The sequence below is a fragment of the Sesamum indicum genome, unplaced genomic scaffold, assembly GCF_000512975.1.
Source record: "Sesamum indicum cultivar Zhongzhi No. 13 unplaced genomic scaffold, S_indicum_v1.0 scaffold00109, whole genome shotgun sequence".
Taxonomy (NCBI): Eukaryota; Viridiplantae; Streptophyta; class Magnoliopsida; order Lamiales; family Pedaliaceae; genus Sesamum; species Sesamum indicum.
The window spans coordinates 476,526-497,699 of NW_011628044.1; the positions used below are offsets into that span (position 1 = coordinate 476,526).

The 21,174-nt window shown below is 37.5% G+C and overlaps 4 protein-coding genes across 7 annotated transcripts; 3 read left to right on the forward strand and 1 right to left on the reverse strand.

The window, feature by feature from the left end:
* The first annotated feature begins 6 nt into the window (after positions 1-6).
* LOC105178931 lies at positions 7-2,883 on the forward strand. 2 transcript variants are annotated; one of them, XM_020699448.1, is made up of 2 exons: positions 7-880; positions 2,077-2,883. In XM_020699448.1, exons 1-2 carry the CDS (start codon positions 68-70, stop codon positions 2,629-2,631), a joined length of 1,368 nt encoding a protein of 455 aa, XP_020555107.1. In that variant the 5' UTR covers positions 7-67; the 3' UTR covers positions 2,632-2,883. The 2 variants fall into 2 exon arrangements, with proteins under 2 accessions (XP_020555107.1, XP_020555108.1); XM_020699449.1 differs by having other exon boundaries at positions 2,089-2,883.
* Positions 2,884-3,815: 932 nt separating this feature from the next.
* Positions 3,816-7,133, forward strand: LOC105178890 (protein high chlorophyll fluorescent 107). The gene is made up of 8 exons (XM_011102463.2): positions 3,816-4,699; positions 4,830-4,973; positions 5,053-5,358; positions 5,439-5,498; positions 5,610-5,855; positions 6,083-6,193; positions 6,360-6,536; positions 6,636-7,133. The coding sequence occupies exons 1-8, from the start codon at positions 4,112-4,114 to the stop codon at positions 6,996-6,998; spliced, it is 1,995 nt and encodes a 664-aa protein (XP_011100765.1). The 5' UTR covers positions 3,816-4,111; the 3' UTR covers positions 6,999-7,133.
* Positions 7,134-7,765: 632 nt separating this feature from the next.
* On the forward strand, positions 7,766-13,529 carry LOC105178892. 3 transcript variants are annotated; one of them, XM_011102465.2, is made up of 13 exons: positions 7,766-8,101; positions 8,555-8,741; positions 9,036-9,108; positions 9,692-9,839; positions 10,179-10,288; positions 10,691-10,831; positions 10,959-11,100; positions 11,192-11,329; positions 11,463-11,611; positions 11,845-11,919; positions 12,092-12,230; positions 12,445-12,717; positions 12,872-13,529. In XM_011102465.2, exons 1-13 carry the CDS (start codon positions 7,817-7,819, stop codon positions 13,019-13,021), a joined length of 2,010 nt encoding a protein of 669 aa, XP_011100767.1. In that variant the 5' UTR covers positions 7,766-7,816; the 3' UTR covers positions 13,022-13,529. The 3 variants fall into 3 exon arrangements, with proteins under 3 accessions (XP_011100767.1, XP_011100768.1, XP_011100769.1); XM_011102466.2 differs by having other exon boundaries at positions 10,179-10,279; XM_011102467.2 differs by lacking the exon at positions 10,691-10,831.
* LOC105178891 (aldehyde dehydrogenase 22A1) lies at positions 13,375-18,959 on the reverse strand. Its single transcript, XM_011102464.2, has 14 exons — positions 18,634-18,959; positions 18,111-18,154; positions 17,294-17,386; positions 17,028-17,155; positions 16,492-16,614; positions 15,848-16,001; positions 15,503-15,606; positions 15,349-15,427; positions 15,124-15,219; positions 14,870-15,007; positions 14,403-14,618; positions 14,119-14,310; positions 13,850-13,993; positions 13,375-13,775 (listed from the first exon to the last, which is right to left on the reverse strand). Exons 1-14 carry the CDS (start codon positions 18,743-18,745, stop codon positions 13,623-13,625), a joined length of 1,776 nt encoding a protein of 591 aa, XP_011100766.1. The 5' UTR covers positions 18,746-18,959; the 3' UTR covers positions 13,375-13,622.
* Between the last annotated feature and the right edge of the window lie 2,215 nt (positions 18,960-21,174).

Below are 21,174 nucleotides of genomic sequence, written 5' to 3' on the forward strand. Positions count from 1 at the left end.
AAGAGACTATTTGTCACCGTTCCCTGATTATATTAACAGACCTCCAAAAGGAAAATATAGAAAATTTATGTCAAGTGGGGAGAGAGATAGAGATCATCTTGATTATAGATATGATCGAAATATAGCTTCTGATGGAAGAAAAATGGGGAGCTCCAGAACTGGCAAGAGAAGATGTAATAGTCCTTTTAATAGTTCAGACAACTTGCTGTATATTGAAAAGGAGGATAGTGATAGCAGATACATCAAACAGCGGCCTCTTCCCTTTCATGCTTATGAAGAGCCCACTGCTTCTGGCTGGGAACTATTTCAAAGAGTTGCTGGACCAGAAAATAGGGGTCCTAAAAGAAATGTGCGGTGCTCATGGAAAGAAATGCACATAAAAAGCCAGCGATATGGTACTAATATTGCCCCTTTCAATGACAGTGAAGGCCTCAGGTATCATCATCCTGAGGATCATCATGGTGGAACAATAGATCACCCTGGATCTACCAACACTTATGCCTGGAACAAAAGCATCAAAGGTCATCATAGTGAAGATTGTTTTGTTCAGAGAAGGCGCTATAAACAACATGAACTATTGAATTCGAGAGGAGAGATTTATAAATCAAGGCAGCAGGATGATACTATGTTCCACCATGAGGGGCCATCATATCACTTTGAAAGAATTTCAGGGAATAATCAGCCTGATTATAGACGTGCATATGATTGCGTTCCAGAATTTATTGATGAAGGAGATATGGGTAGAAATAGATTTAAAAGGACGCGAAAAGAAAATCGCAGAAATCAATCTGGCGGATGTCTTTTTGTTCAATCTGATAGTCGTGCCCAGATGCACCCGAGATCCCAGGTTGAACCTTGCTTGGTTGTTGTGGGCAAAGAGGTAAAATTGGGGAAATTGAGGTCAATAACCTGTATCATTTCATTAAATAGAGCAATTGCCCCACATTTTGTTGGGCAAATATATATTGTTAAGGTGGTGTATCTTGTGTTGTTCTCTTTATTTATCTGTGCATATGTTTGTTCTGTCTATTTCCTTTCTTTTTATTATTAATTTTCCTCTGCTGCAATTTATTAGCATTTGCACCAGATATCTACAATGCTGGCCCCATATTGTTGTGGGTGAAGAGCAATTTTCAGCAAATATGTATGATTTTTATCGCCATTAACTTTATTCCTAATGAAACCATGTAACCATCAATATAGTTTAAGGGAGAATTGCTTTGTGGATGTCTGGTGCTGACAGATTCTGTAATGCACACATTATTGATATTTTAAGTCACTTAGCCACTTTGTGGATGTCTCGTGAAAGATTGGATTTATTTTATGGGGTGAAGATGCCCAGCATTTATATTTACATGCTTCTACATGATATCAGATTTATAAAAACTTATGCAAGACTGTAGTCTACCCTGCTTGACCTTTTATTGTTCATTTTCTATTCTTAACTTGAAGCATTGTTCTTTTCTGATAATTTATTTTTAAATCATAACATTCACAGACCATAATGCTGTCAGGTCACATTTGTTGTACTGTTTCCCAGTGCAATTAGTTCAAGATGTTGCACTACTCTTTCTGTTTGTGACACTTGTTATAATTACTTGCATAATTGATGCCTATGCGTAATTATACATTTGATTTCAATGGTATATAATATACCCAATATAATTATCTCGACTTATCTAAGTTTTGATAATTGCTTTGCTTTGCTGTATACTTATATTGATAAGGTTTGTTGGCTCATTGAAGTCAAATTTATGAGGCCTCTAACCTTGTTCTGTTTCTGACAGGAGTTAGTCCTAATGGTCTTAGTTGTTTTTACTTTGATCTCTGTTGCACTCTTCAGATAAGAATTAGTTTGTGGAAACCGTCCTAGTCGTTGAGCAATTGTTTTCTCCTGTTGTATGTCAGATCATGTGAACAATCTGGCTGAACCTCTTACCCTGTAGTTTCCTTAATGTGTGCGGTGACAACTGTTTTTGTTTGTCTTATCTCTATTTACTTTTTTATTCTGACAATATGGTCGTTGTTCTTCATTAAGACTGTAGAACATTTGATTTTGATGTCCACTTTTGGCAGTGCACCTTGCAGTCCTTTAGAAGAACCCGTGAAGCTGGAGTGGATAAACATCATAGTAGGCGTGATTTCATGGAATGGAATGATAATCAGAAGCCCAAAAATTCTCATGACTTGGACAATTTTAACCTAGAGAAAGCTGTTTTAACAGGTGAAAGAAAGGTAGATACTGACATTAGTGACAAAAATTGGCACGATAAGACCTCCGGAAACCTGCAGAACGAATTTCTGGATATTGAGGAAGGTCAGATAATTACTGAAGAAATCAATGAGAGCTCCCTGAAATGTGTAGTTGCATCTGAATATATAACACAGGCCAATGAAATGGAGCACCCAGAATTTGCTTCAAAAGGTGATGCAGTTGTTAAAATACTTGGTGATCAGAAGATTCAGGAGATTATGGCTAAGATGGAAAGGCGACGACAGCGATTTAAGGAGCCCATTACCTCGAGCAGGTATTCTGGGAAGACTTCCAAGCATTTGCCTGATTTGGATGTTGAAACTGCTACAGATAAACTAGAAAGACCAGCAAGAAAAAGGAGGTGGCTTGGAAACTAGATAAGATTTACTGGTAATTTTCTTGCTACTCAGTAACATAGAATGGATGTGATCTTTACGTTTTCTTGGAGCTGGTTGTCCATTGTGGTTTGGCAGTCTGGTGCATCCGAATACGCAATGCAGTGCAGTCAATATAGTTCACAACTTTACTGGAGGAAGATTGAAGTTGATTTTTCCATTCTTTATGCTACTTATATGTAATAATTTTGGTCATGACATGTACTTATTTTCTTGGAATTGCTTAGAACCCAGCCTTCTTTGGTTTCCTTTGTTGGGAAGTAGTAATAGCTTTCCTGCATCAGTAGCATCTATTTATCCTTTTTATAAAAAACTCTTTGTTTCAGTGAGGTGTTTAGACCGTCTGGTTTAAAGCTGTTATTGCATAGCTGTTGGCTCTCACTCTGGATGAATTGCTAGGCAAAAGCTCATTGCTGAGAGTAGTAGTGCACAGGTAATATGCTGGCAAGGCAGAGGTGGCTGGCATTTGAACTCTGTACTGGTATCCCAGTTATTATTAAATGTTTACATCTTAAAAAGGGGCCCGCAGGGTAAGATAGGAGGTTCATATGATCATATTTTAGAAAAATGATGTAATATTTATGCACTTGGAATATTTTATGTTTTTGTTTGATATCTGTATGTTATGCATGTCAGATTTACATTATTTATATGCTTAGAAAGTATTTTATCTACATAACATATGTGTGTGTTAAATTAACTAAATTATAATTCTCTTTTATAATGAAAAAAATTGAACTTCCATTTATGCAACACTGTAACATAAAAGAACAAGGAGATGTCGAGTCAGATATGGTGTTGTAATATATTAAGTGGCAAGATGAATATTTAAGACGTCCAACAAAAGGCTTACATTTGGCAGAGAATCTAGTTGTGAGATAGAAGTATGAGCCACCCAATGTCTGGACGACTTGGCTAATTCCTGACCACTGCCTTCTTCTTACCAAATTACTTCAACACCCTCTTGCTGTGGGGAAGACCATCTAACATCCACCAGATACAACATTCTGCATTTGTTAATCAAAAGCAAAAAAGATGATATATAACATTCTTGCTAATCAATATATTAATTTATTGAAAAGCATCAAATTTTAAATATCTCTCTCTCTTACACACACACACACACACGACAAAGGCACAGAATTTGCTCTTACTGTTGTCAGCAGCAAATATCCTCATCTTCTTTGTGGTTAATATCTCAATCGAAACAATTTCTTTAAATTCCATATTATATTTGAGATGCAGAATCCACATAGTGTATAGTTATGCAACTATACTGTAGTTTATTACAAGCACCTGCGGGTTCCCATAAGAAACTATTTAAGGATGTTTTGGTCATTCAACGCATGAATTCCCCTGAACCTTCCCCGCCCAACTACTCTTCATTCCCTCCCTCCCCTGTAAAAGCATACAGTTTTTTTATCCGTTGAAAAAGAGTAGAGACAGAGAGAGAAAGAAAGAAATGAACATGTTCTCTTCTTCTCCTTCGTCAAGCTCTAAATTCACTCTCTTTTCCCCTTCTCAGAATCTCAACTCCTCAAGGTTCCATTTCATTATAAACTTGAAAACTCCTCATTCTTCCTCTAAACATCGTATTTTACCTCCCATACATTCTCATCATGAATCATCATCACCTGCTCTTCAAGAAAAGCCTCAGAATTCTGGATCACAAGGGGAAGACAATGAGATGGAAGATGGAGATGGTTTTGATGAAGAGATCATAAAAGCCAAGAAGTCTTTGGAGGAGTTGTTAGTCGTGCGTAGGCCAGTTATGGAGTTTTATGATGAAGAAGCTGCAGGAGTGACAGCATCCGCAGAAGCTCGAATTGGAAGTGGAAGTTCTGGTAAGCTGAAAGAGCTTACGCCATCCTCCGGTATCGATGAAGGGCTCTCGAGATTTGCTAAGAAGATGCCCATATTTGAGCCCCTGAGAGTTGAGTCCAGTTCTGAGGAGAAGCCCCTTTCGGTCAATTTGGATTTGGCTTTGTACAGAGCAAGGATTTTGGCGCGGAACTATCGGTATGAAGAAGCAGAGGAGATACTTAGGAAGGTAGATACTTGCGCAAAGGAATTTCTCTCTTCATATGCTGTTTTCTTCGTGCAGAGATTTTATTGATGTTTGGCGAAACTGAATGCTCATTATATTAATGATGTGTTTTTTTTTTTGTGATGTTTTCAAGTGTATAAGCTATTGGCCAGAAGATGGGAGGCCCTATGTGGCCTTAGGCAAGACCTTGAGTAAACAGTCAAAAATGAATGAAGCCAGAGCTGTTTATGAAAAGGGATGTCAGGCTACACAAGGGGAGAATTCATACATATGGCAGGTAGGTAATGTTAATGTTTCCCTCTGAAAACAGCTAGTTAATGTGATCCATGGAAATTCATACTTGGATTTTGTACTAGTGTTGGGCTGTTCTGGAAACTAAGGTGGGGAATACAAGGAGAGCTAGAGAATTATTTGATGCTGCCACAGTTGCTGACAAGCGGCACATTGCAGCCTGGCATGGATGGGCAGTCTTGGAGATGAAACAGGGGAATATTAAGAAAGCTAGGAATCTTCTTGGTAAGGGTCTAAAATTTTGTGGTGGGAATGAGTATATATACCAAACACTTGCACTCCTTGAAGTTAGAGCAAAGCGGTATGAACAAGCTCGATATTTATTCAGGCAAGCAACCAAGTGCAACCCAAGAAGCTGTGCGAGTTGGCTGGTAAGTTTCATGATTCACTATTGGCTGTTTCATTGAAATGATAACGATTACTTAGTATCCTACTCTTCATGTTGTGAAAGGCGTGGGCTCAGCTTGAGGCACAGCAGGAGAATAACCGTGCAGCCAGGAGGCTTTTTGAGGTTTGTTCCTTTGATGACTTTAATTGACTTCAAAACTATTTCATTCTCCGTCATGGACAGGGTCGTTTCATTGCTTTATTAGTAACTGTATGTCATCTTCTGTTGGAGCAGAAAGCCGTCCAGGCTAGTCCTAAGAATAGGTTTGCATGGCATGTATGGGGAGTTTTTGAAGCTAATCTAGGCAATGTTGAATTAGCAAGGAAGCTACTGAAAGTAGGCCATGCAGTGAATCCAAGAGATCCGGTGCTTCTGCAGTCACTCGCATTATTGGAATACAGATACTCTACAGCAAATCTAGCACGAGTGCTTTTCAGGCGGGCATCTGAACTGGATCCTAGGCATCAACCAGTGTGGATCGTAAGTAATTATTTTGAAATAGAATCTACGTTTTTAGTTTATTTGCACTGAGCTGTTACTTCTGTCTTTCTGAGCTGTGGTCAACAATCTTGATGAATGGGAGACATCTATGTGAACAGAGTTTCAAAACATTACTGCATTAGAAATCCCATCATAAATAATGCTTTTCTGTCAGATCTCAGATATAAGATTTTAACTAGCAATGATTTACTATTTGCTGATTTCAGGCTTGGGGTTGGATGGAGTGGAAAGAAGGAAACTTAGCCACAGCTAGGGACTTATACCAAAAGGCACTATCAATAGATTCGACAACTGAAAGCGCTGCACGTTGTCTTCAGGTGACGGATATCCACGTCTGATGAAGGATGCACTTTGTGAAATTACTTTATTTCTTGAACTATTTCTTATCAGTACTAAAAGAACTTGCTTTCTAACGAATTGTGGCTTGCCTTTTGATCGCCCTACTGTTTTCTCACACTGCCTGCCCGTTTTCTCACACTGCAGGCTTGGGGTGTTTTAGAACAAAGGGTTGGCAACCTATCAGCAGCTCGCAGATTATTTAGATCTTCACTCAACATTAATTCTCAAAGCTATGTAACGTGGATGACGTGGGCATCTCTGGAAGAAGACCAAGGAAATTCTGTCCGTGCAGAAGAAATTCGCAACCTCTACTTCCAGCAGGTATTTTTGACCAACAATAGCTTTTTAAATACAAACAAACAATCTAAATTTCAGTGTTTCTAATTTTTGACTGAGCCTGATTCTTGTTTCTTGCGACAGCGTACTGAGATAGTTGATGATGCATCATGGATAATGGGATTCTTGGACATTATTGATCCAGCCATCGACAGCATAAAGAGACTTTTGAACATAGAGAAAGCCAAGGGCTCTTCGGCTACTGATGATCGTGGCGAAAATGAGCAATCAGGAGGATATTCTAGTGATCCCGCCAGTGGTAGCACAACTGGGAGTGGTAGTGGTTTCAATTTAGATGAATTCATACGAGAAAAACTGTCGTTGGACCCTTCAAAACTCGAGGTTCAATTGGGACCATCTCGAGTGGCCTATTCAAAGAGCGCTAAATCTGCAGCCAACATGCGGAGATCAGACAACAAGAATGTAGCAGCAGCACCAAAGCTGTGACAGGTTCCGAGTTTTTGTTCATAGCAAAATTTAAAAACACAAACCAAAGTTGTAAATTTGTTCTTATACTGAACTTGTACTGTCATTTGTAGAGAAAATTTTCACGTCCTATTGTATGAACTGAAAATGAAGATACATGACTTTGCAAGTGCGACTCCTGATGCATGCCCCTCCTATGGACAAAATTAAAAAATTTCGACTACATGAAATTCTGTAGAATAACATGCATTTCCACTCTACAGATTATATATACTAGTAAGTGTGACACTCTGCATATTTTTTAAAATTATATTAAGTTAAAGATTATCTAAATATATACAAGATAAAAATGAATGAGGAAAAGAAAACTACCAAAAGGTAGTTATTTAAAATAATGATAAGTGGGCAAGTTAACAATAATTATTCAAATTTTTTAAAAATAAAAATTTAACATATCAATAAATTGAAAACACCAATAAGGTACACTTCAATTATATATAGTATAGATATATTCTTTTCTCTAAAATCGTAAAATTTACGTTGGAAATTATTATCAGTAATTTTAAGCAACTATTTTTAGGTTGCATATGGAAAGAGACGATCATGCTTGGGTTGGGTGAATTGAGGCTTATTTCAGCGAGGTCCAATGAGGCCCAAGCCCAACATCATCCTAGAATTGGGCCCTTAGCAGAGCCCAGACTCAAGACTTCGTCTTTCATATTTCAAATCGTTAAGAGCAGCAAAGAAAAATTTCCCGCGCGGAACCAGAATATAAAATCACGAACCCGCCATTTTAGCTAGGGTTTCAAACTCCTCTCTCTCTCTAGATCTGAGGAAAAATGGACTCTCCCAATGATCAGGTGCTTGGTGACTTCATGATCGACAATGAGACCGGAGCTATGGAAATACAACAGTCAGATGTTATAGAAGAAGAAGAGGAAAAGGATCCATTTCTCAAATTCATCAACTACGCCAAGTCGATTCTGTATCAGAATGCAGGTGATTTAGAAGAAGATTCGGTGCATTGTCCGGGTTGGAGCTGGATTACGAATCGGATTATCAAAACTTGCGTTGCTTACTCGAGTGGTGTAACCCCTGCTATTCTGCTCTCCGAACTTTCTCTGGTATTTTGGTTTTGCAATTTTAATAAGATGTCATTAAATTTTGATTAATTTTTCTGGATAAGAGCGTTTCGATAGTTAATTTCGAGAACCTGATTTTGTGTCTAGCTATGCTATCAGAGCTTTCTCGGGTATCTGCCATTTATTTTGCTTAAGGTTTTTTTGGTCAAATTCTAATTACAGGCTTTCAGTTAAGAGTGAATGGAGTATGTTTATCTAAAGGAGCTTCAGTGGTGTCCAGAATTTGCGATTTGTCATTACTTAACTTTTCTGATTGGCGTCTCTCTCTCTCTCTCTTCTTTGGTTTAATATTTTTTTCTTTAATCCGCATATAGATATTTTTGGGACTGATATCTCTAAAAACCGTGTTTCTGTTGCACACAACCAGATATAGACACTTAATCAATCTTCACGTTGTGGATATGTGATACTCCATGTTGACATGTGTATATCCAGGCCTGGAATGAGTACAATAGAAGTGGAGCTCCAAAAAAACAGCCAGACTTCATTGCCAAGTTAAAGAGGAAGCATAAGAGAGCAAAGCTCCCAAACACCATTACAATTGATTCAATATATGAGAAGAAGTTCTTGTCGTTGAGTAGTGTCATTGAAGCAGTTATAATTGATGCTTTCACTCTTCCAGGTATGAATGATGCAGGCCTTCTCATTTTTGGTGAATTTTAGTTTGACTGGAAACATTTGTTTGTCATATTATCCACACAGATTAAGTAATGCAACTTATTTAATGAATTAGCTTCATTACGTTGGATTTTTTGATTTCATGAGAAGTACGTGGACTATATCGCATCTATTAGCTTAGTTGACTATATTATGCTGAATTATCCTGTCTGGTGGTTGAGTAGTTTGCCATTGATTTTGTCAGAAGAATTCTTGCTTCCTAGTTTGATTAATTTGTTATTCATGAGCTAAATTTCAGGAACAAACATCTACATGCTGACTTTGGGGGATATTTGGAGCTCCAATACTATAGATCTTTATCTTCACAGGAGGTAAAACAAAAGGCATACTGTTCCTTTATTTTTTATTTTTTCTAAATTTTCTTGAAGTTTAAAAATAACTTCAGAAGTAACTGTTATGTCATGCAATAGTCATCTTCCTTTGTTTCAAATGCTGCTCCTTCTAACCACCCAAGTCCTTAATTATACCATCACATGTGAAATGATTCTTTTAGTAGTGTCATTTCGTGCTCATACTGTTGCATCTTGAAGGCACGCCACTTAATAGGATCTATTTTGTTGTAGTGTCATATAATTAATTAAAATGCTTGCAGAAGCTATTTATACCTTAGCTTTCTTTAGTTGGGTGCTTGGTCAATTCTGTTGCTCGTTTGTTTTCTCGATCCCACTGAAAGTGGTAATGGATTGGGTTGGCTGGGGTTTTGGAAGACTGAGGTTTTGACCATTGTCTAACAAAATTTTCAGGCTCAAATAGCAGATAAGTAAAAGAACTGTAGAAGTATGTGAAGCAATAAACAAAGCTTAAGTCTCTGTATAGAGTATGGGGTCTAAATATTACTATTTACTTGCATGAACTTGTGTCTATATGAATGATCTCACTTGCTCTCAAAGGCAGGTTTTACAGCATTGCTGATCCCAAAAATGGGATTCTGAGAAAAGGCCGTGAAGTTTTGTTAACGGGTTGCTATCTTCGGGTTGCCACAGGAAGTTCAGTGTTTGCACGTCTTTTACCAACTGAGTATTTTGTTGTACTGCTGGATGAGGTAGCTTCAACCTCCATTCGTTCTTGTTTATCAATGTTGGACTTTGTTACTTATTTTTTGTTTTCCCTGTGCTCTTTCACTGCATGTCTAATGTCTATGAAGTTCTAATAACTAATTCATCATTCATCTGTGATCACTGACCAAGTTCATTAGGTAGGCACAACAAATAAGATTAATGGAGTTCCTAATATCAATGGCAGAGAAGAATCTTGTTCTTACGTTTTACCTTCTATGATCTTAGCATTCAAATATCTAGTCTCATGCATTTCTCTGTATGCAATGCCACAAACTGTTTACTAATGCAAATGCCTTAGTAGATTCCATTAATTCTGGATACAGGATGAAGATGATGATGCCATGCTTCTCGGAGCACAGTTTTGTTCTGATTCCTTCTCTTCAATTTCTCTTGATGCGGTGAAGGAAGGGGCATCTTATTCATTGTATGCAAGGTGTTGTATTGTTCACTTCATGTGTTTTTGTTGAAACCAAACTAAACCAGTCCCAGTTGGGTTTTCCTTTCTTATTAGATAATCAATCTAATCTGGTCTTTCTGTGTATTAAAAAGGTTTTGGGATAATGGTGTTCTATTATTTGTCTTCCTTTTAAAAGATTTTCCTTATAAAAGATTGTTTTAAAATGTTTTAGGGAGCGCAAAAGAAAAACAAAAGAAAAAGAGAAAAATTACCTTGCATAGTATCCTTCCGTGAATCAATATGGCCAATAATGGTAATTAACCTTTAATTAGTCAAAACAAGCACATTCCTAGTCATCGATGAAACTGAAACTTTGCAGTATTTAGTTATATCTGCTGTCATGTCACCTGTAAGCCCATATTTCTCAATCGTGGACAGAATTGAGCATATAGGACCATTGGAAGTTCAGGGTAAATATGGCAGCTTACAGAGGAAACAAATTACACTTGTTGATAATGATGGAATTAGATTAAAGTTTTTTCTCTGGGGAGAGCAGGTCCTAGTTGCCAATCTGTTCAGGTATAAGGACTTATGAGTTAGTCCTTGCTAGTTATTTTATTTTATTTCTATTTTTTGTTTGTCATTGCCATTTCCTTTGCCTTTTTTCTGATCGTTATACATGCACATTTCCTCTCACTTCATGCAGTGTCGGAAGTATGCTTGCCATTGATAGGCCTTTTGTCGCTAGTGATATAGATAGTTCTGTTGAACTTTGCGATGAAATTTGCCTGGAATATGGTAGTGCAACCCAGTTATATTTGGTGCCTCTTATTCTGCACAAGGAACAAGTAAGATGTGAATAATTAATTGATGACCTATCTTAGAGATGTCATATGAGTTATAAGAGTACTGGTAACAAATAACTCATGTCTTTATCAGGTGTGCATTACACAGAACCATTATCCAGGATCGAGGTTGTCAACTGCCTCAAATCTGAGTCAGGGACCTATAGTTTCTCAAGTGACATTACCTTGTGATTCTCAAGGGTCCATTGACTTCAGCAATTACCCCTTCCGAGTAAGCTTGCTCTCCATCTGACAAAATAGAATTTAAGAACATTAAACCTTTTCTCCATATAGGCTAGCATATACTTCGATTTCATTCTTATTCTAAAATTTTATTAACCTTGTCCGTCTTTGAAGTCTTGCAGTCTTATGTTGTTGATCTACGGGACAAGATGACCGGCATTAGTCTCTATGGGATTGTTACAAGCATAAGAGCATCAGAGGGCATGTTTTCTTTGAGGATTGAAGATACATCTGGAGCAATATGGGCAAAGCTACATTTTGTTACATCTTGGTAATAATGTTGGCAATTCACTTGTGCCAGCTATACATAGCTATGCTTCTTATACTTGGCTATAAGAAATGACATGTTTGAGATGTGGAAGTTTCTAAAACTCAAAACAATTTGCAATCACAAATTTTCAGAACATTGACTGAAAATGGTTTGCTTGTTTGGTGAGATAGTTGATTTTAAGAAGCCAAGAGAAATGTCCTGAGCTAATTTGCACTTGAAAAATTGTGCTCTAGGTCGCTTGGAAGATTGGAGATGGGTCACACTGTCTACATATCTGGATTAAGCTCTTTGCTCACTCCACTAAAAAGGTAAACATGCTGGGACATAAGCTCCCATTTAGTCATGCAAACCATTTGCGTGGAGCACTAGTTTATTTATTTGAGACATTCTTCTCTGAGTTGTCATATTCTGTGTTTAGACTTTCTTCCTTCTATTCCAAAAAATAATTATTCAGCACATCAGCACTTATGATGATTGCAGCCTTGAACTATCTTGGTATGAGAATGGCACTGGATCGTCATTCTTCAATTTGAGTTGCTTGCCAGCTTTCCTCAATACATCTTGTCTTCACAGATTATTGTGTCTTTCTGATCTATCCATCCACACAAGCGGTGTACAGGTAGGTTTCCTTCATTTGCACTTGGCGAAACTAAGAAATAACACATGTTTTCGGTGATATCTTAATTTTCTTATATGTAACATGGTCTAAACTCTTGAACAAGGCTTTACCAATATCTTCTGGCTTTGAACTTGTATTTCTTGCATCAGTACTTGTTTCTTTTCCCCTACTTCCTATCTTGCTTTGTGATAACAGCATTTCCTATATTTTTCAGGTATGCCGTGTATGGCTGGATCAGATTGAACACTGTCATGTAGATACAGGATTTATGCATACCCTTTGTGGTCAACTTATTGATAAGAAGGCGCCTAGTGGAGATCCTGAATGCAAATTCTGCCATAGAATTTGCAATGGTGAAGTGGAGCGCACCTTCCATTTGAAGATTACTCTGGCAGATGACACAGCAAAGGTTTTTGCCTGGTGCATCGGCCAGACTGCTGCTGAGTTGCTGCAAATATCTCCCAATGAATTCTATGAACTACCCGAGGTAAGCAGAAATCCACCTAAAAACCTTCCCCTCAAAATAACAGTTACAAATTCAGCAGATGAAGCTAAAAGAGGGCTGTGAGTTGCGAATAGAAATTTCAAAGGTAGTGATAATTGGTTTGCTTTCTGGTAATTGCTTGCTTCGAATTCTTCAGGAAGAACAAATCATGTATCCATCATCCCTTGAGCATGAAAAGTTTATTGTAGCAATTGTGAACAGCAGAAGGCAGGAATGTGGAGCGTTTATGGAGCGAGATCATGACATGGTTGATTGGGAGGTCACTCGCGCAATCAAGTGTGAATGAATATAATTGGTCGGTGTGGGCTAGGGTTTCTTTATTTATCAAGTGTCAAATAGTAAATGAACAATGTACTTAAAACAATGCGGTCACAAGTGGAAGAAAGGGGTTGAAATCCTCTCCATTATATACAAATACTTTGGATTATGTCATATCAGTCAGATTTGTAAAAACAATATCTGGATGTGGGCATAAACGGATATTGTACCAAACCCATGTTTTGGAGAAAATAATGTAGGATTATTATTCCATTAATCCAGCTTTGACTTTTTTCCTCACCAAACTCAGTATCTTTGCATCCAACAGCCTGCAATAATAGTCCACATGTATATTCTCCAAAAGGAATCAACTAGGATGTGAAGAACAAAGAAGAAATTACTGCTCTACTGCTGTTCCATTTCATTATAGTTCTACATTAGTGAAGGTTCAAAGGTAAACCGGGCATGCCTAGCATTTGTAGTCTGTCTGAATGTACACATTGACTCAAAGTTAAATGAACCAAAACCGGGTAAAAGACCAGAGTTACAAGAAACCATTGATATTGGCTTTGCAGCGACCAAAACTTAAGAGAGATCGCCAGATTATGGGCAGCAGCTGGATGTCAGTTTTAGTCTGTTCTCTTACTGTTCTTAGTGGTGTTGGGTTCAGACAGGGTTTTCAGAACATCCACCAGTGCCCTTAGACGGTCGGTGACATTTAAACCATACAGTGCTTCCACCAGTGATTGCTGAAACTCAAACGCATTCTCCGATATGGGATACTGAATATTGGCAGAGAGATGTCAATACGAGGACCAAATTTACTTTTCAAGAAAAACAGGCTTCTGAATATCACCTGAATAGGTTTTGGTAACTTAGTTTTGATGAGTGGCCACCATCTGTCCTCCACTACGGATTTAACAAGACAGCAGGCTCTTAACCCTTCTACACCAGCAAATCTTCCAAATCCACTATCTTTTACACCACCAAATGGAAGGGACTGCAGTGCATGAAGAGATGATGTGCAAACACACACAAGAAAACAAAGGAAATATAATGGTGAAGGTTTATATTTGAGTATTATTTGTCTTTATTACTTGATATAATCATCTTCCATTGGATTACCTGACACATGTAGTTTGATGCAAAATCATTTATTGCAGCAATCCCGCAGTGTAATTGAGATGCTATTTCTCTTGCTCGCTTCTGGCTGCCTGAGAACACAGCACATCCAAGACCATACCTCGAGTCATTTGCAAGTTTGATTGCCTCTTCGTCGGTACTAAATTCCATTATTGGCATAATTGGTCCAAAAGCCTGCATGTGAATAATTTAAAAAAAAAATACATTAGTAGACTTCTATTTCAGCAAGTTCAATCATTGACTACTATAAAAGTAACAGTAAATACCTCCTCTTGCATCAACTTCATGGTATGGTTGACTTTTACAATAACTGTCGGAGGGAAGTACTGATCAACAGCCCCTTCACCAATATTCCCAACACTTCCTCGACCAACAATTTCAGCTCCTTTGTCAAGGGCATCATTTACCAGACTCTGAAGCTTTTCAGAATGCTCTTGCATGCATATAGCTCCCATGTCGTATTTTCCAACAAGTGGAGGGCCCTGCAAAAAATAGTCCAACCATATTAGATAATCACTCAAGTCAATAAATGCAAAGGGCATTTTTGGTTTCACAAAAATCGGGAGAAGCTAAAATATTTGCTGCTTTTGGACAGTGCTAATCAAATAAACTTATAATGAATGTAACTCAAGGAAAGCTAAACTTAAAGTTCAAGGGAGCATCCAAAGTTTGATATCAGACAGCCAAGGAAATTCAAATACTTATCACTGCAAAAGGTGAATATAAAACTTACAGCAGTAACAGATTTCACAATTTTGACAACTTCAGCAACAAATGAGGAATAAATGTCTTTGTGAACATAAAACCTCTCAGCTCCAGCACAATTCTGCCCACTTGACTGCAGACCACCCCTTACAGCAACTTGAGCAACCTGTAAGACTTATAATGTATTAGACGCCAGCAAACTACAATCAGAAGTTCAAAATATTCAAGTTATTAAGGGCATTAAACACTTTGGTCCAAGCTAATGCTAACTGCTCTTCATACATGCGGCACATCAACATCTTCACAGACAATAAAGGCATCTTTTCCGCCAAGCTCAAGAGTAACTGGTATTAATGTGTCTGCAGCATTCCTCATTATCTGTAATATCAAAATCACAAATGACAATGGTGCCAAAAAGAATTAAAAAAAAGTCTGTAGTTTAAGATTATATGGCTAAAGGAAGAGAGAATCTTTCTCAATGTAACAATTTTAAAAGACAGTTCTTACAATTTTACCAACACCCGGTGATCCAACAAAGATAATTTTGTCAACTGAAGACACTAGGGCCTCTCCAGTCTCTGCAAACCTGGCAGGAAACTGAAATTAGTATAAAATTAACCAAGAACAAGCTTGTAATACAAATTAAGGGATAAAAGCATACCCTGTTATAACTTCAACCAAATTTTCTGGAGCTCCTACAGCAGAAAGGGCAGCTTGGATTATGCGAAAATAGAAACATCCTGACCAACTTGCATGTTCTGAAACCTGCAGCAGAAAAAACCGGGTCCTCGTAACAAATACTTAGATAAGGATATCCTGTACCATCAAACTGGCAATTACCTCTATTTCCCACATACAAGTACTATATGTGGAAGGTAATTTACATAGTGGTGCTCTTGGCGAGAAAAGTGACTTTGTTGCAGGTATTGAAAAGTATATTGAAACTAGCATGAACTTTGAGAACATGCCATATAGGAAAACGTACTCTTCCAGAGCTCTAGATTACCTTAATCACAATGCTATTCCCTGAAAAGACTGCTGCTAACATTGGATTAAATATGTTGTGAAATGGATAGTTCCATGAAACAATGGCTCCAATAACGCCAAGGGGATGAAATTCCACTTTAGCTGTCTTGTGAAGCATTGATCTTCCACATGATCTGCATTGTAAGGTAATCATAATCAATTTACATTGATTGTCAGGCAAAGCAATTGGTGAAAACATGCGGACCAGAATTCAGGGTATTCATATAAAATGATTATGCATACAATTTGGCCACATTGAGTGAACATATGAGGATTCTGACGATAGGAGCAACTATGTGGTGGACTTAAACTACAAAAGAGATCCTATCTCTTGGTTGTCATTGAGTGAGCCAATGATAATGCAAATGCCTAGGACCTTAATTTTAGGCTCACCCAAGATCCAAATCTAGACTAGTAGAAAGCATTCATGCAGTGGATTCATCACAGTAATGACTGCAAATACATGACAAGCATCAATTGTTTGTAACAAAACTTACAACATCAAGAAGAGAAAGAGATCAAGCATAAAGCAACAAGGACTTTATTCAAGTTCAATACTTTGTTGTAAAAGAAAAGAGTTAAACTGACAAGATAATGATTCAAGAAAGCAAGAAACAAAAGTACCTGTACTCAGGTTTTAGCCACTTTTCACCTTCTGAGAGAAGCCAAGTGATTTTCTCACAGGTTGTCATAATTTCTCCTAAAGATGCATCAACCATGGTCTTCCCGGTATCACGTGAAGAAACCCTAAATGAAGTTCAAGACCAGTGTGTAATTAACTACATTTCATATATTATAGTATCAAAAAATAGGAATACACATATGATACAATCAGATTTTGACTTAAATGACAGAACATGTGAAAATAGAAAGAGAAAAATATAGTGCAGGAAATGATATATATTCAAGCTCCTCAGGGTGCTTGCACAAAATATGATTGGGCCTAACGAAATCACATGTCAACATCTACATGAACGAAGAAAATGTCCAACTTTTTTCTATACAGCAGAAATAGTTGTGGAAGGTATCCCATGCAAGTGACATCTGGGGATGCTAATCTGTTTTACAACTGTATGTACAATCCAGTTACTGCTCAGGCTCCACTTTATTTTTAAGCCATCACTACCCTATCTGTAAAAGTTGGCAGGAAAGGAGCTTACTCGCATATAAGATCCTGGTGCTCAATGATGTACTTCAGAAGTATTCTTAGAAACTGGCGCCTTTGCTTGAAGCTACTTTTTGCCCATACCTTTTGAGCCTTCCTTGCCTGTGCCACACGCTCCTTTACCTATGCATAGTTCATAGAGTGGGAATTAAACCCAAAGTTCAAATTAATCAATGAGAACATTAGAGAATATATGAACGTGAAGGTATTTGGATTGGATATTAGAGTTGATATCATCAACAGTATATAGCAAAAACGCACTTCATCTGGTTTCAGTGCAGGGAAGTAGCCCAAGTATTTCATTGTTGCAGGCTCATAGCATTGGACTTTATCTGTTTGTCTTCTGGAAGGTATCTGCAAGAAATTCCCAATTTCGATATGAGAAACGAGGTGTTTGACTGTGAACCATCATGCTACACAAAATGACTCAAACTTAACATCAGAGAATGGGCACAAGTGAGATGCATTGCATACTTAAAAAGACAAATAATATGGGATGCTATATTTGAACATAAAAAGAACTGGCGGTACTTCCTATGCAGTTCAGAATTCACAATGATGTAGAGAAATAAAATCAATAATGGCAATGAACACATTTCTTCTTTTACTAGTCAATTTGTAACAGAAACATTACTAGATTGTAGAGAGACATTTAGGTAATGCTTGATTGGGCAGTGGATATTTTGGTGTCTCACATTGCAAACTATGAGGCATATATGATGTTTATGTTATGCTGCATTTGAAAAGTAGAGGCTATTTGTATCAGCTCCTTTGAGCAGAGAAGTTACAAATTTTGTTCAACACAAGGTGAATTTGTTGAAAACTAAAATGCGCCTGGGGATATAGTTCTCCTATCTTCTGATCAAAAGATCTGTAACTTTTATTTTCTGATCTCCAAGATTGAGAAACTGAATTTTCCAAGATTTCTCATGAAACACCGAATCTGTCAAAAGTGAGAACATCGACAAGAAAATAAGAACACTAGGAAATGCGGCTGAAAAATACACAATTAAACAGAGTTATAATAAGTTGGTCAAAATCTCAAGAGAGAGGGAGAGAGCAAGATAGTAAATCTTACATAGATGAAGCTGTTTTCCTTAGTCTGATTCAGATCATCCAACACTGCCATCACAAAAATCATGCATGGTTAATTAGCTAAAAAAAAAAAAAAACATCACATTATCGTTAACCATCACATATATGGTGGTTGTAGACAGAGCTAAAATACACTCCACGATTTATGCATTTGCTGACTAGAATTACACAAAACTTTAAAAACAATAGCAAAATCAAGCCCAACTACGTACATGTTCGTACATATGCCTAGAGGTTTAAAAAATAATCCAGTCTCGCCTAACTTGAAATTACGTTGATTTTATTATTTATGGAAATACTCCAACCGAGCTTTAATTGAGCTCAGCACATGTCCGACGTCTTAGCTCATCAAGTCAAACTTAAAAAATTAGCAACTGAAACTAATCCAAAATACATCTAACGCCTCACATATTGTATGTACATACATCTACATATGCATGCCTGCATTTATATAAATCCGAAAAGAAAGATAAAATAAAAAAGCACACAAATACAGACATACATACCATCGGAGGTGTCAACGTCGATCGAAGGCACATTAGATGGAATGAACATAAAGAGTAATTTGCAGATCGCGAACGCGAATGCGACAACCACCAGCAGGAACCAAAACGCCATCGTTTTTGACGTTTCCAACCGATTCAGATGCTCAACGCTCCGAAATCAAACCCTAGAAAGATAAACAGAAACTGTAATATATTCGGTATTCAATTGAAGCGCAGTTCAGGAGTAAAAGATTTATAGAAGCTTTTCTGAAAAAAAATGCTGCGCTTCACTCTCTACTCTTTCTCTTCAGTTTTTAGTGCTGGGTTGTGCTGACTGACAGTATACAGTATAGTCCAGCAGTGCACTGTTATATAATCTGTTGTGTACGTGTGTGTGTGTGTGTGTTTTGCACGTACGTATACACATAACCAATTCAAAACTAACGAATTAATTTGTTTTTTCTTTTAATAATTCTTTTTTGAATGACTTGAATTAAAATCATTACCATGACTAAGACTGGACTATAACTAATTAATCAGTCTCAGTATATATATAAACATATATATTGTAATTTATATCTTTATATCATTAATGTGCCCCAAATTCTTAATTAATTGATGAAAATTATGATCAACTTGGGTTGCGTGACTGAAATGGGTAATTTTTTGGGGGACTGAAGACATTCAATATCGGGGCTCCACTTTTGACCCCATACATTCTAACTGTATTTTTGCCAATTAAATAATTCTTTTATTCTTATTTCAAAGGGTTGTTTGCTTGGTCTTTAACTCTAGAGTTTTTTTTTTTTTTAAATATAGCGATGATGTCTTTGAAGCAAGTAGTATACTATTACAACATTTAGTACACAGTATAATAATATTTTTAAATTAGTCAATAATTTCAGATGGAGCAAAAAAACCATACACATATTACTATAAAAATAAACTAACATCTACACACGTGGTATTGAAATTAATGATCTCTTTATTATGAGATCTTAAAATAGATATAAAATCTTCAATTTCCATTTATGCGTTATACCCTAACTCTGATTATCTTGAATCTCCTTTAAATCTTCAAAGCATCCTCAAGACTCGTCTTGCTAAAGTGGGGTAAAATGAAACTTCCAGCTAGAGATGGACTACTGAACTTCTCTTGCTAAACTCTCCAAACAACCTTTGATTCTCATCACTTTTGGGCTTTAAAATTGTCTCAGGACACAGACCCATGCATTCATTTTGAAGTGAGATCACAGTGAATCAGAGGGTAATGTCTTACACTGTCCATTTCTGGTACGTTTCTTTGGTCATCATTGGTTTTCTGTTCTTGCCTCAATCTTCCAGTCTTTGCACTCTTATGCTAAGGTTTTGCAGAATTCTTGAAAATCTGGATTTGGTGAAAAAGATGGAATTTGGCAGCAGATCACTGGAGAAAGACAGTACAGAAAGAGACCATGTCTCAATTGAATGATGAATGAAGATAATCTTGCATCCTCAATCAAAGAAAAGATGGAACTCATTTCTGTGTCACATAGTGTCTGCTGAGTTCCTGAAGAGCTTCTCAAGAGAACAAAATATTTCCCATCCTCAGTGTCAATCGGCCCTTTCCACCATGGCAAAGCCGTCCTCCGAGTCATGGAGGATCAAAAGTGGCGATACCTCAACGCATTGATCAGTCGAAAACCAAATTCAGAGGCAACTCTAGAAAGCTGCGTCAGGGCACTAAGGCATACCGAGCATAAGGCCAGAATCTTCTATAGTGAAAGAATCAACATGGGGAGAGTGATCAATTTGTTGAGATGATGTTACTTGATGGCTGTTTCATCATCGAGCTTTTTCTTGCGTACGCGATCAAGAGCTTGAGACGTAGAGATGATCCGTGCTTCAGCACAAACAACAGGCTCTTCCAGCTCAGATGTGACTTAATTCTATTCCAAAACCAGATTCCTTTTTTCATTCTTGAGCAACTATTTCACTTAGTCCCAATTCCCAAACACCGCCATATGTCCCTCATTGAGCTTGCCTTGTTTTTCTTCAAGAAATTGATTGATCACTCACAATTCCCTCCAGAAATCTTTCGCCCATTTGTTGGACCTAATCGGGCAACACTATCTGCCCACGTATCCACAAGTACCGTCAAGTGGTCGGCAGACACACATAGATCAGCCAACACATCTTCAATCTGCCGGGATTGGAGTCGAAAAGGCCATTTCCAAAATTCCATCCAACATAAACTTTTTCCAGGGAAAACTGAAGATCCCATCCCTGGAACTTCATGGTTATACAGAAATCTCATTGCAATGGAACTCAGTCTACCGAAATATTCTAAACACGTTACGTCTTACACGATCCTGACAGAACAACTACTGCTGACTAAAGAGGATGTGAGGTTACTTGGCAATAGGGATATCCTGATAGATGTGCATGAGAGGAGGGAGGAAGAGATCGTCCTTCTTTTCAAGAGCCTCCATGTGGATATGAATGTGAAGGAGTTTTGGTATGGAGGACTGTGTGAACAAATTAAGGTGTATCAAACAAAAAAGAGGCATATTTATGACACAA

What these genes read in the sequence shown, in the direction of transcription:
- LOC105178931 (XM_020699448.1), top strand. Translation starts at nt 68, where the DNA reads ATGTCAAGTGGGGAGAGAGATAGAGATCATCTTGATTATAGATATGAT. An exon ending in TGGTTGTTGTGGGCAAAGAG is followed by an intron (nt 881 to 2,076) that starts GTAAAATTGGGG and finishes CACTTTTGGCAG; the next exon opens with TGCACCTTGCAGTCCTTTAG.
- LOC105178890 (XM_011102463.2), top strand. Translation starts at nt 4,112, where the DNA reads ATGAACATGTTCTCTTCTTCTCCTTCGTCAAGCTCTAAATTCACTCTC. An exon ending in GGCATCAACCAGTGTGGATC is followed by an intron (nt 5,856 to 6,082) that starts GTAAGTAATTAT and finishes TGCTGATTTCAG; the next exon opens with GCTTGGGGTTGGATGGAGTG. An exon ending in GCAACCTCTACTTCCAGCAG is followed by an intron (nt 6,537 to 6,635) that starts GTATTTTTGACC and finishes TTCTTGCGACAG; the next exon opens with CGTACTGAGATAGTTGATGA.
- LOC105178892 (XM_011102465.2), top strand. Translation starts at nt 7,817, where the DNA reads ATGGACTCTCCCAATGATCAGGTGCTTGGTGACTTCATGATCGACAAT. An exon ending in TGCTCTCCGAACTTTCTCTG is followed by an intron (nt 8,102 to 8,554) that starts GTATTTTGGTTT and finishes GTGTATATCCAG; the next exon opens with GCCTGGAATGAGTACAATAG. An exon ending in TCTTATTCATTGTATGCAAG is followed by an intron (nt 10,289 to 10,690) that starts GTGTTGTATTGT and finishes AATCGTGGACAG; the next exon opens with AATTGAGCATATAGGACCAT.
- LOC105178891 (XM_011102464.2), bottom strand. Translation starts at nt 18,745, where the DNA reads ATGGCGTTTTGGTTCCTGCTGGTGGTTGTCGCATTCGCGTTCGCGATC. An exon ending in CGACGTTGACACCTCCGATG is followed by an intron (nt 18,155 to 18,633) that starts GTATGTATGTCT and finishes TTGTGATGGCAG; the next exon opens with TGTTGGATGATCTGAATCAG. An exon ending in TGAAGTTGATGCAAGAGGAG is followed by an intron (nt 14,311 to 14,402) that starts GTATTTACTGTT and finishes ATTCACATGCAG; the next exon opens with GCTTTTGGACCAATTATGCC.